The sequence below is a fragment of the Tachysurus fulvidraco genome, chromosome 19 (genome assembly GCF_022655615.1).
Source record: "Tachysurus fulvidraco isolate hzauxx_2018 chromosome 19, HZAU_PFXX_2.0, whole genome shotgun sequence".
NCBI lineage: Eukaryota > Metazoa > Chordata > Actinopteri > Siluriformes > Bagridae > Tachysurus > Tachysurus fulvidraco.
In genome coordinates, this window is record NC_062536.1 from 7,287,062 (window position 1) to 7,300,129 (window position 13,068).

General features: G+C 40.1%; 2 protein-coding genes across 2 annotated transcripts in view; one reads left to right on the top strand and one right to left on the bottom strand.

Annotated features, from left to right (window-relative positions):
- Window positions 1–411: 411 nt before the first annotated feature.
- usp44 (ubiquitin specific peptidase 44) lies at window positions 412–10,114 on the top strand. Its single transcript, XM_027153950.2, has 8 exons — window positions 412–732; window positions 3,823–4,080; window positions 4,359–5,339; window positions 6,559–6,816; window positions 6,911–7,106; window positions 8,129–8,237; window positions 8,341–8,552; window positions 8,837–10,114. Exons 2-8 carry the CDS (start codon window positions 3,904–3,906, stop codon window positions 8,965–8,967), a joined length of 2,064 nt encoding a protein of 687 aa, XP_027009751.1. The 5' UTR covers window positions 412–732; window positions 3,823–3,903; the 3' UTR covers window positions 8,968–10,114.
- A 2,908-nt stretch (window positions 10,115–13,022) lies between these two features.
- metap2a (methionyl aminopeptidase 2a) overlaps window positions 13,023–13,068 on the bottom strand; it is an 11,559-nt gene continuing 11,513 nt past the window's right edge. The window contains exon 11 of the mRNA XM_027153953.2: window positions 13,023–13,068. This exon is cut by the window's right edge and continues 658 nt beyond it. The gene's annotated coding sequence lies outside the window, so the exon portion shown is untranslated.

Sequence of the window (13,068 nt, forward strand, 5' to 3'; positions counted from 1 at the left end):
TGCGATAAAATCAGTTGAAGATAATATTTTGTGTCGAATCAATAATGTTTGGAAAGTGACTTCATTTGGGGGATAAAGTGTGATTAACCACTGCAGCTGTAGTCTGCAAATATAATGCAATAACCTTGATGCAAACAAGGAGCAGAAATACTATAATATATTAATACAATAAACATCTGGACATTTGGGAGAACAATGATATACTGTTTACATTACAGTCTTTAAGCACTAGAGCTGCATTATTTATTTATTTGTTTGTTTGTTTGTTTGTTTGTCTGTTTATTTGTTATTTATTATTTAACTTTAACATGATTTAAAAATCAGAACTGAGTAGAAAAACGTGTAATATTTTAGGCGGAAATGACGTATTTTGGGCGGGCTTTTTATGTTTGTTTACTAACATGAAAGGACCCGTAGGGCTGTTGCCAGGGAAACGATCACCCTTGCTGATAATAGGGAGCTCAAATCGAGTGAAATACGCTACAGATTTACTCAAGATTCGTTTGTAGGGGTCTAGGTGTTATCAGTCATGCGGACGTTTTGAAATATAAGACCTTCCTGACGCGTTACAGGATAGAAAAGGCCTGGCTTTGTCATCGCAAACCTTCCGCGCGACATTACGTCAGTGGCCCTTGACGTCATGTCACACACCACGCGACAACTTGTAGACAAGATGGCGACTGCGGTTGTGCCCGATGTGTAAGTTAAGATACGGTGGTAGAAAAAGAACAGGTACGTACAACATGATTTACTCCAACAAATAAATATCAAAGTGTCTAACGTCACCTGTTGTCGGGAAGAGATATCGAAATACAGCGGTCGTTTTTATCCTGAGTCCAAAACTAGCAGATCAAAGTTAGCTAAAGCTAGCACCCATGATGCATTAGCTAGCTAGCTTGCCTGCTAACTTGCTAACTAGCCGTGATTGTTGTGAGCTAGCTGCTCGCTAACTTTATTCCCTTACAACCTGGCAGTTTTATGAATGTACTTAGCTACAGAAAACAATAAATAAAGCGACTATTATTACTATTAATAATAATCACAGATAACCTCATTGTCATGTGCTAGCTTCCAGTTTAGCTGACACACATGGTCATTTTTGTTGTTGTTATAATAATAATAATAATAATAATAATAATAATAATAATAATAAGTACAGATTATAACCAGACTAAATGTTTAAGCTCTAGATGAACACAAACACTAAATCATCCGTGCTGCACTGAACTCTGAAAATACCGATAGTGTTCACTGTTTATGGTGTTGTTTATAAGGTAAATAAACAAAAACATCTGTGGTCAGGGGTTAATAGTAGGCAGCATGTACAGTCGTATACCAGTTAGATCGCAGGGTAGGTTTGTTGCAACATATAAGAGATTATATTAAAAGCAACGGTTTGTCAATATCAGCATTTGCAAGCTTTATGATGACACTTTTAGCCTCTGTATCACTTTCAATGCTGCCTATTTTAAGGTGATGGTTTGGGTAAGGAGGCTAGTGCTTAAGCTTGGTCTTTCTCAATCCGTGCTTTATGATATTGAATTACATTTATTTATCTATGCCAAGTTTTATTTCGAAAGCAATAGATATGTTGTCAACTGAAAGAGTCTGTATAATATTACATGAACATGATTAACATGTGCATCATGCAGTTTCTGCTTCATGTGTTCACACAAGCTTTTCTCATTCACTGCTGTTCCATAGCACACTCGTATATTTCTGCACGGAAACACACACCACACTAGATTATTTCCGCACGGAAACACACACACACTGCATAAACAAGCACAGAGCTTTGATTTACCCGCTGGACTCGAGATAAATGGCGCTAAATTGCTCAACCGGTGTTATTTTTTCCCACCTTTATTCTGACAAACCCCGCCTTCGTACGCGCTGATTGGCTAACCCGGCCGTGAGTATGAGGTGCTGACCAATCTTCTTGCCGGAAGGGGTTCGGCTAGCCAATTGGAATGCAGGTTTTTCAGCATGGAGATAAAAAAAATACTCGCTCACAAACTTTATGAAAGGAGCACAGACTATATCACCTGAATGTTTCTATTAGCTGATAAAATTTGTGTTAAATTCAATTCAAGTTTATTTCTATGGCGCTTTTTACAATTGACATTGTCTCAAAGCAGCTTTACAGATCATAAACATAGAACAAAAGGTTATTATAAAGATGAATATAATACAAAAAAAATCAAGATTAATAGTAGATGTGTTTTATGTGTTTGTATGTATCCCCAATGAGCAAGTCTGAGGTGACTCAGGTGATTGTGGGGAGGAAAAAATCCCTTGAAAAGTAAAGAAAGAAACCTTGAGAGGAACCTGGTCCTCATATGGGTGACACCGGAGGGTGTGATTATAAATATACAGTCTGATGAATGTTGTATTGATGAAGAGATTGTATATATCAATAGTTATCTTGGTAACTGATTAACTAACTGTCTACTAAGTTAATTATTAACACGTCCTTATTGCTATACGCTTTGTAGTGCTTGTAGCTGCTGTGTCTGTCATTACAAGCTTTTAGTGTCACCTTTAGTTTGCAGTTTGTCAGTGCAGTGCTTGGGAGCTGAGGTAGGTTAGTTTGATCAGCACACAAAAGATTAACTTCTGATTGTTGCGTTAGTTACTACCTGAAGCTCCTGTAATGTTACTAGTGATGGACTGTGTTTTAGACTGTGATTAAAGCAGACTTTTACAATTATTACTTGTCACGCTGTGTGAAATAATCCCGAAAAAGAAATCTACTAGTGATACCAGTGTTTCCCCATGTCAGATTTTATAATAATAGATCAATGGTCATGGGTAATTATGACCTTGATCAGTGCAATATAAACAGACTTCAATGTGACTGCAAGGTGATACGTTTTTTTTTTCCTTTTCTTATTTACATTTCACTATTGCCACCACAGTGTTAAAGGTAACTATATTCATACATAGGGTCCTTTGTGAAAGTTTGCATATCCTTGGCCCAAACTGAAGAAAAACACTTATTTGTCACAAAATACATTTAGAGACTTTGGTTTCAGTAAAGTAGTGCAATATTTTATATTACAAAGATATTACAAGTGGGGACGGGGAAACATTTGCAACTCTCTCCACTAATGCAGTCTAAATTTCCTCTAATTACATATATGCCTACCAATTGCTCTTTATTTCTGCTTCTTTATTATACCCTCACACTTTGTTGCACTTAAAAAAAAAATTGAAGTATCCGTTAAATAACTGTTTTGGTTGCAAGATTTATATTCTCCTGTAATACTGATGCATATTTGTCCTGTTTTCATGTCACTTCCTTCTTCTGTAACACTAGGTCTAGGTTTGTTAACTTGTCTGTTAAAAGTAAGACAGAAGCAAATAAAATGTTTATCAAAATTACTGACAGTGCCCATAATAATTGAGAGATCTCTCTATCTAACTATTATCACAATATTGAAATATCCTCAAATCAAGCAGCTTTATTAGTATGTATTTGGTTGTTCTTAGATTTGCATCAGTGTTAATATCTTTATGGCTTTGTATATTGTGATGTAACTGTCTGTATTAGCCTTAAGTGTATTTCTTGATTGAAAAATGCCTTAAAAGCATGTGTGCTTATTTGGGATCTGGTTTAGCTGGTTTGCACTGCAGTCATAGGTACCGCAGTGTTTATTGTGGCTTGATATGGAATTGTGGCATTTAAAGCTTGTCCTATCAATGAAAATAGCTCAGAAAGTAAACAGGCTCTTAGTATCGGGACTGTCATTAACTGTATGTTTCAGTGTTTTGAACTTTGAGTTTCAAATCTGACCCACATTTCCATGTGAACTCCATCAGACGGAGCATGCCTTGGAAGGAGGTAGTTGTACGGCTGGCTGCCTTCGCCACGGTCATGTGAAGAGTGCGTGAGCGACTGTGATGGACAAGTGTAAGCACGTGGGTCGACTGAGGCTCGCACAGGACCACTCGATCCTGAATCCACAGAAATGGCACTGCGTGGACTGCAACACCACAGAGTCCGTGTGGGCGTGCCTCAGCTGCTCGCACGTGGCCTGCGGACGCTACATAGAGGAGCATGCGCTGCAGCACTTCAAGGTAAGGCTTCAGTGTGAGAATCAGTGACAATGCAAGCAGTATCACCCGCACATTCTCATCCGCGTATATTGCACATATTAGTTACCTTGTATGGCAACCAGTGAGGCGTAAAATTCATGCATATGTTTGTCACATTGTATCAGTGTGGAGATTCGACTCATGGACACAACCAAATATTTTCGAACGCCTTGTTCTGGAGATTTGTTCACACTCTATAACTGTATACCCTTTTTCCATGCTTGTTCTGCCGTTAAGATTTGTCATTGTTTATACTGTAGGAGCAGTGCCACCCACTTGCCTTGGAGGTGAACGAACTGTATGTGTTCTGCTACTTGTGTGATGACTACGTGTTAAATGACAACGCCACAGGAGACTTGAAGCTGCTCCGTGGCACACTGGGCGCCATCAAGAGCCAATGCTATGAGGTGATAACACGCAGCGGGCGCACCCTGCGCTCCGGTGCAGTCCAGCTGGAGCATGGAAGCGCGCAGGAGCTGCAGCTGCGTGCAGAGGATCGCATGTTTACAGCACTGTGGCACAGACGTCGAGCACTCATGAGTCGTGTCTTCCGCACCTGGTATGGCCATACAGAACGTGGCAAGAGGTTCCTGGAGGAGGAGCGGCAGCGCGAGGAAGAGGAGGAACGCAGAAGGGAGGCACGGGAGAGGAGACGGACACTCAAACGGCAGCTCCGGGAAGAGCTGGAAAGCGTACCGCCACGAAAAAGCAGCCGATTACGAAAGCAGAGCCAGAAAGCAGCAGCTGCTGCATCCTTAACAGAAAGGAAACAAATCCAACACAAGCCAGCTCCACCCTCTAATGTTCGGACTCGAAAAGACAAAACGCCTCAGAGAAGGCCGGGGACCTCAGCCAAGACCAAACAGACTCGGGCTCCACCTCCCAAATCTAGCGACTCCCCCATTAAGAGGAGGCCCACGGTCACGCCAGGCGTGACTGGTTTAAGGAATCTTGGCAACACATGCTACATGAACTCCATATTGCAGGTTTTGAGTCACTTGCACGTGTTTAGGGAGTGTTTTCTGAGACTGGATTTGAACCAGGCGCTGGAGCTACTGGCGTCAGCCGTTAGCCAGAAGCTGGGGCTCTCGGTTCAGCATGGCACCCAGCCCAAAGCCGCCGGTCAGGGATCGGGGCTTAGTGGTGGTGCCTCCCGCTCACGCAGCATGGAGCTCATTCAGCCTAAAGAGCCCAGCTCCAAACACCTCTCACTCTGCCATGAACTGCACACACTGTTCCAGGTACATGCTTGACGCTAATAAGGAAAAGACAATGTACTTTTCTATTTATTTATTTTTTGGGCAAGAAAAAAAAAAGTGATCAATTGATTTCACTAATGCTGCATTTAGGAAGCTAAATACAAATGATCACCAGTACTGTCCTTGTGGTGGTCATTTATACTGTCAGAAACAAGCTATGATGATATTACCTGAATAACGATATTAATATAGTTAATCAGGCTTTGTCATTTTATCAGTTTGCAAGCAAAAAGCAGAAATTGCTTTATACACAGAAAAAGTAAGCCATTATGAGTGCTTATGAAGTTAAAAAAACTCCATTAATGAATACAGATCCACACACATTAATTTCCACCTGTCAGTGATTTGTAATCTTTAGCCATTATAGAAAGCAGCACTTCAATTGATTTCTGTGCACATATTTTTAGAAAAAAGAAACCGTACACAAAGGCATCACCTCAAGACTGAACGTGGGTTTGCTTTCGATGCATTATTCATATCGCAGTACAGAATAAGGCTTATACGTCTTGTGTGTTTGCCTGCTGCTCTCTGTCTTGCATCGCTGTTTACATTCACACAACATGTAGCTGCTGGAAAGGCACAATGTTCACAGAGAGACTGAAACATATCATTATCACTACATCATTATTAAATCTAAATCTGTTTCCTTTACCCATCTTTCCACCCTCTCTTAGCCATTTTCCACAAGCAACATGGCAGTTGCGGTGTCTGCATCTAGCCTTAAACAGCACCGAAAATGCTACTGGTATGGAGCCATGGACCAGCGTTAAAGTTATTTTGTCACTATGGCAACAGCCCGAGCTCTTTACTTTATAATTATTAAGCCAAATAAAAAAAACAAAAACAAATTTGTCATCTTGCATGTATTTAATGTCTATGGTGATGTCTGTGTTGTGTAAAGCTGACTGATTTGAAACAGCAATGAAACGCTACAATTTTTTGTTTATTTTTCCATCCTTTCTTTTTATTTTTTTTCCACTTTTAATCTGTGCACTAGAACAATGTATTGCTGTTTAGTTTCTGATAACCAGAACTGTGTACAAGGAGTGAGTGGGCTTTAATCTCAAACGGTTTGCTTTCTTTGTGATATTTTTGTTCAAGTTTAAAATTTATATAAAACCCCAGAACTGGATAATAGGATATATTCTCTTGTACTATATATGGCTGATGATTCTGTGTTGATATATATGGTTGTTTTTAGGTTATGTGGTCAGGAAAGTGGGCTCTGGTGTCTCCGTTTGCGATGCTGCACTCGGTGTGGCAGTTGATCCCGGCGTTTCGAGGCTATGCGCAGCAGGATGCACAGGAGTTCCTCTGTGAGCTTCTGGACAAAGTCCAACACGAGCTGGAGCGAACCGGTACCCTCACACCAGCCACCATGCCAGCCAATCAGAGACGCTTGATCAAACAGGTGCTCAGTGTGGTCAATACTATCTTCCACGGGCAGCTACTTAGCCAGGTGATGAGCGTGCACACACACACACACACACACGCTTTTCTTAGTACTCAGACAGATATACACTATAATGTGAAATCTTTATCTCTCTTTCTAGGTCAGGTGTTTGTCATGTGATCATCGTTCTAATACGGTGGAGCCGTTCTGGGATCTGTCTTTAGAGTTTCCTGAGCGTTACCACAGCAACAGTAAAGATGCTGCACAGGTGCCGTGTAGGCTGACGGAGATGCTGGCCAAGTTTACAGAGACCGAGGCTTTAGAAGGTGCCATTTACGCCTGTGACCACTGCAACAGTGAGTTTTACACTTTTTTCTTCAAGGTTCAAATCCCATGATGAACCGAACGCCAGGTCATTTTACACGCACACACCATGGGCCTGGCTTATTACATCGTTTAAATCAGTGGTCCCCAACCTTTTTTTCACCGCGGACCGGTCAAAGTTTGATAATTTTACTGTGGCGGGTGGCGGCTATACAATTAAATTAAAATAAATAATTTTAATTTAATTGTATTTAAACATGCCTACCTAACTCACTACAACGCTAAATCAATGAGAACCCTGAGCTTGTTTCTTTGCAACGAGACGGTTCCATCTGGGGTAATGGGAGACAATGACACCCGAAGTGTGTTACTTATGTCCAGTTTATTCCGTTGTTTTGTTTTGGTTGCCGTCACTGCAGAAAACCCCGCTTCACATAAATAGAATGTCGGAAATGGCAACAGGGATTTAAGTGCTGTGGTGACAATCTCAGGGTATTCCGCCATGACTTTAATCCAGAACACCGGCAGAGTTTCTAACTTTCTAACGACGTCTGTTTCATGCTCATTTTTGCTAATTCATGGGTTAAATTTGAGCAAACACAATATACACGTACACCAAGCACTGTTAAACATGACAAAGTACCGGTGAACAGAGAGACGAGCGATACACACCTTCTCTCCACCAAAGCTACAACGCCACTGCCGCTTGCAGCCGCTCAGCTCCACACGTCACCTAAACCCCGATATCATGATATTTTGCGCATGCGCGGTATTAGTGAGGCTTTAGGTGACGTCTCTCGGCTCCCGGTTAACCTCTCGTCCATGGAAAGTCGCACAAACCCGAGAGAAATACACCACAGTAAATAAAATGGAAATAATTTAATGTTCCTTGGGCGGCCCGATACCATTTGGTCCACGGACCGGTACTGGTCCGCGGCCCGGGGGTTGGGGACCACTGCGTTAAATCATTGAGGAATATTTGTCGTTACCATTTCCTCATATACATATGCGGAGCATGCACACCTTTAATCGGACGTTTGTTACTGTTCCTCAGATAAACGGCGGCGTTTCTGTTCAAAGCAAGTGGTTCTGACGGAAGCTCAGAAGCAGCTGGTGGTCTACAAACTGCCTCATGTCTTACGACTACACCTTAAACGTTTCAGGTATTTACACACACACACACACACACACACACACACACACATCAGTATAAGGGCACCCTGGCCATGCTGTTTGTTGACATGTTTTGCTTGCGGCTGTGGTCAGGTGGTCTGGTCGTAATCACAGGGAGAAAATCGGCGTCCATGTCAAGTTCGAGCAGGAGCTGAACATGGAGCCCTACTGCTGCAAAGACTCTGCCTCCAACACATCACTCCACCACCAACACTTCCTCTACCAGCTTTCTGCTGTGGTCATGCATCATGGGAAGGGCTTCGGCTCGGGCCATTACACCGCCTTCTGTTACAACACAGAGGGAGGTAAGAGACGGGAGAATTTTTTTGGAATAAACACATTATCTTTTTTTGCCTTAAATTGTCCTTATTGTAAAAGTTACGGCTAAAAATAACCACCCTTGCTCTCATGTATTGAGTTGAGCAAGATTATATAATAATACTCCGACGTGTCTGCAGCCTGAAATGTGTTTTTGTCAACTTTTTTTTTTTGTATTGCTAAAAATACTCTCTCTCTCTCTCTCTCTCTCTCTCTCTCTCTCTCTCTCTCTTTATCTCACTCTCTCACTTTCTCTCTCTCTCTTCTCTAGGATTTTGGGTGCACTGTAATGACTCCAAGCTAAGTGTGTGTGCAGTGGAGGAGGTGTGCAAGGCTCAGGCCTACATTCTGTTCTACACCCAGAGAAACTCTCAGGACAAAGGCAAAGCCAGTGACCTCTGACCCCTGCTTAGCAGCCAGTTAGCCAGTGATGGTGTATCGTACATTCATGTTGATGTTAAAGCCAGTCTGTCTGTATCTGTGACACTGCATGAACATGACACACACTCATGCCTTACACAGACTACTGGCAGTAGGCATTCATGCAGTGAGTGAGTGAGTGAGTGAGTGAGAGAGAGTGTGTGTGTGTGTGTGTGTGTGTGTGTGTGTGTGTGTGTGTGTGTGTGTGTGTGTGTGTGTGTGTGTGTGTGTGTCCTAGCAAGAAGCATTAGTGCAGCTTGGATCTCTACACACAAGGGGGAGATTTTATATTTTGTTTCTCAGTGTGGATGACTTTACTTGCCCACAAACCAAAGTAGAACAAAGAACAAACTGAATGTCGACTGTTCCTTCATTTACCCTCCAAAGGGACATGACTGTGATGTCTCAATTATAGTGTGTGCGTGAACGTGAGTGCGTGTGAGCGAGTGTTTGTGTGAGACTCACCAGGTTCATTTACGTCCTCTTAAAGTGCCCTGCCATTTTTTTTAAATCAGTTTATTAAGGTTCTGTTAGTGTTACCAGCTCCTTTAGGAACATGAATTTTGAAAAGTTCAGGATTTTGTTTTTTGTCTGTTTAGACTTTTCCAGAATGTACTTTTATATGCTGAGTACTGGTTAAACAAGATTTCTTTTTTATTTTTGTAAAAAAGAAAGTAATTTAGGGAAGAAAAAAAAAGTTTCTCACCAGCAAACACAACATATGCTGTATGTACAGTATCCACCTGTGTGTGAGAGAGGGATTTGTGTGTGTGTATGAGAGAGAGAGAGAGAGAGAGAGAGAGTGTGTGTGTGTGTGTGTGTGTGTGTGTGTGTGTGTGTGTGTGTGTGTGTGTGTGTGTGTGTGTGTGTGTTAGTAGCTGATTGGACTCATCCTGTGACTGTTGTGGTTAGCACATTCTCAGAGTAGGTGTGTGTTTGTGTGAGAACTCAGAGAATCTGTTCATGAGTTGTCTCACACTATTTTGAGTCTGCCTCTTTCCGGTTGGTTCCAGTTTCAGTTGCTCAGTTCTTCAGCAGGTATAGATGTTAAACTATGCAAATTGTTACCTCAATTTATAGAGAAATTTACCTCAATAAAATGAGACTATTTTTGCATTTTTCTAATATATTTTGGTTTCAGTGCATCTCTTATTCAGACTTCTACAGACTTAATCATTTTATTGTATTACTTTTTTAAAGGAACATACCCAGTCCATCATAGGGCAACACACACACACACATCCACATCTATGGTAAATTTTGTGTGTTTGTTTTTGCCATTTTTTTGCACAGAAACCCCAGACAGTGATCAAGAATAAGATAATTATTTAGCACATGTGTAGATCATATGATTAGATTATAATTGTGTTTTATACACTGATTTTAGCAAGTTACTTATTTATTCTTTAAAATAATCTAAAATAAGTAACTTGCTAAGATCAGTGTATAAAACACAATTATTTGATTCTGGAGTCAACTAAAAGAAAACAAGCAGACCCAATATCCATGGTTTGTCTCTATGCATATTTATATTTATTATATTTTACAACAAATATACGTGGAGAAAATGTACCAAATTAACTTTACGCAGGTTCTGCACTGTAAGATGAATGTCTCAGTTAAATGCAAATGTAGTAAACTGGGCATGTAATTCTGTTGGAGACTTAAAGGTGCTTCATCAACCGTCCAAGGAACTTCACAGGAAACACAGGGACTTTTTGAACCACTTCTCCAAGAAGGAGTAAAGAAGTCCTTCTTTACTGTAACATCTTCACTATATGGCCAAAAGTATACGGACACCTGAACGTGGCAGCCGTATGTTCCGAAACGCATGGCTTTAATACAAAGTTGGTTAATGCTTTACCATTACATTAACTTCCACTCTTCTGTGATGGGTTTCCACTAGATGTTGGAGTGAGTCTTTGGGGATTAGTGATCATTCAGCTACAAGACCTTTAGTGAGATCAGACACTTTGGTGTAAGACGGAGGAGGTCTGGGGTTCAGTCAGTCTTCCAATTCATTCCAAATGTGTTCAGTGGGGTTGAGTCAGAACTGTGCAATTCTTCCACTCCAACCTCAACACAGAGATGTTCTAGACAACCAGGTGCCTTCAACTCTGTTGAAAATGTTTTGGGCAAGGTCCACAAACCCATGGCCATATAATGTGTTACACTATCATCTGCTACCTATTTATTAATGCCCTAACTTGTGCGTACATTTTTAGCTCTGGTTAGGAAATACGGTTTATTCTTAAGCAGGAGATCTACACATGATCTAAAGTAAACCTAAATTTGTAGCATTATATGAAGCAAATGAAATATCTTGCAGCTACAGTCACAAGTAGACTCAAATGACCAAAGTCACTACTTTTTGCTTTAATACAAAGAAGAAAGGAAGAAGCAATTGTCTGATGGTTTGATTTAAAATGGCTAGGTTTAACATTTTAGGCTAGGTTTGTCCTGGGTACAGGGTTTTATTCCAGTCGAGCAGAGGCCACACCTGGTTCTATCTGTTTAATTATACTGAATGCTCTTTGCTTTCAATAGACCCAAGTGTGTTTTTTGGTTGATAGGATTGAAAACCTGCACACACACATCCACAGATCTAGTAAACGAATCTAGGTACTGTATTTAACAGCCTCGAAAAAGAAAAAAAAATGCATCTATAGTACACAATGAGAGAGTACACAAATAGCAAAGCACCTTATATTTAAGTAGAGTGCACAAAGCTTTTTTTTTTTTTTGCGATCGTCAAGCCATGTGAAGCTGAGCAGCCGTATTCTTTTCTCATCCCTTTAAATATACCTAATTTTTTGTTGTTAGGCACTGAGTAAAAAGAGATAAATGCAGCAGTTTTCAATTCACTCAGATTTCCACACGTCTGATCTGTTAAATCCATCAAGCCCTTTATAACATTCACTAAATAACTTTGTTTTAAATAAAATAAACCCACCAAAAATGAATGTTTACATGATCTGCCAAGACTTGAACTGAGCGATGTGTCCTGTCAGTATCTATTTCCTTTCACCTCAATCATGTAAAAAGAATCTGGCTGGACGTTGTTTCCTCAAAGCACTAAATAGAAAGTGATTCGTGCATAGAGAAAGACGGTCAAGTCTAAAACCCTGATACGTGTTAAAAGAGCTGATGTTTGAATAATACGAAAAAATATTCTAGCATTTTACATTTATTCGTTTTTGTTTTTTTTGTTAATCTAAAATGACTTTTATCTGAAGATAAAACACAGCCCAAATATGACTGACTGAAATAGCGTGGTTTTAAATCCTGGGACATTTAATCCCGATCTTAGATTATTAACTACAGTACTGAAAAACCTTATCTTAAGTTTTAAACAGTGTATAATGTTCTCAGATTACTAGGAACAGTAAGAACTAAACAATGCAATGGTGTGAAGTGTCTTATTTCCATATGTATATTACCGTATTGTATATTTAATGCTGTGGAAGGTATCACTTAACTTCAGGACAGCTAGGATTAGACGTTAGTTTTATATGCTCTCTGTTTTTGCTTTTTTTTAAAGAAAAAAGTAGCTTGTAATGATACGAATAAACAAGGAGGTTCCAGGTTCGGCCCTAAAAAAAACTGCTCCTTCCATAAACAGCAGTAAATAAATGGCAAGTGTCCTTTCAGAAAACGTCACTGATTCTATTTTCTGTGTTAAATCATTTCATAAAGCTTAGACCCCTTCATTCATTACATTCACCATACATTAGTTTGGATGGACACATGCTGATATTTACTCAAATCCTTGCTTGTTATATTGTTTAAATATAAACACAGTGTTTTACAGTAAATAAATCGACAACGTCTGACCAATCAGGACGGAGAATCGATTTACATCGAATTACAACAACCTGGCACATTTTCAGTAAACCTTTCTTAGTCTTATTTGTTAAATTACAGAAAGAAATTAATTGCATAGGTAATTTCTGCCCTAATAGTTGGTTAATCCTTGTGTTGCTTCAATAACAAGAGCAGGTCTTGTGAAATAAGAAAGTTTCCTGGAGTCTCTACTGTTAAACTAAATGTTGTGTTTTATCTGCTGTCCCAAGTAATCCCACA

Coding starts and splice junctions, on each gene's coding strand:
- usp44 (XM_027153950.2), top strand. CDS start 3,904: ATGGACAAGTGTAAGCACGTGGGTCGACTGAGGCTCGCACAGGACCAC. Junction 6,817..6,910: donor ACGGGCAGCTACTTAGCCAG/GTGATGAGCGTG, acceptor CTCTCTTTCTAG/GTCAGGTGTTTGTCATGTGA. Junction 7,107..8,128: donor CGCCTGTGACCACTGCAACA/GTGAGTTTTACA, acceptor ACTGTTCCTCAG/ATAAACGGCGGCGTTTCTGT.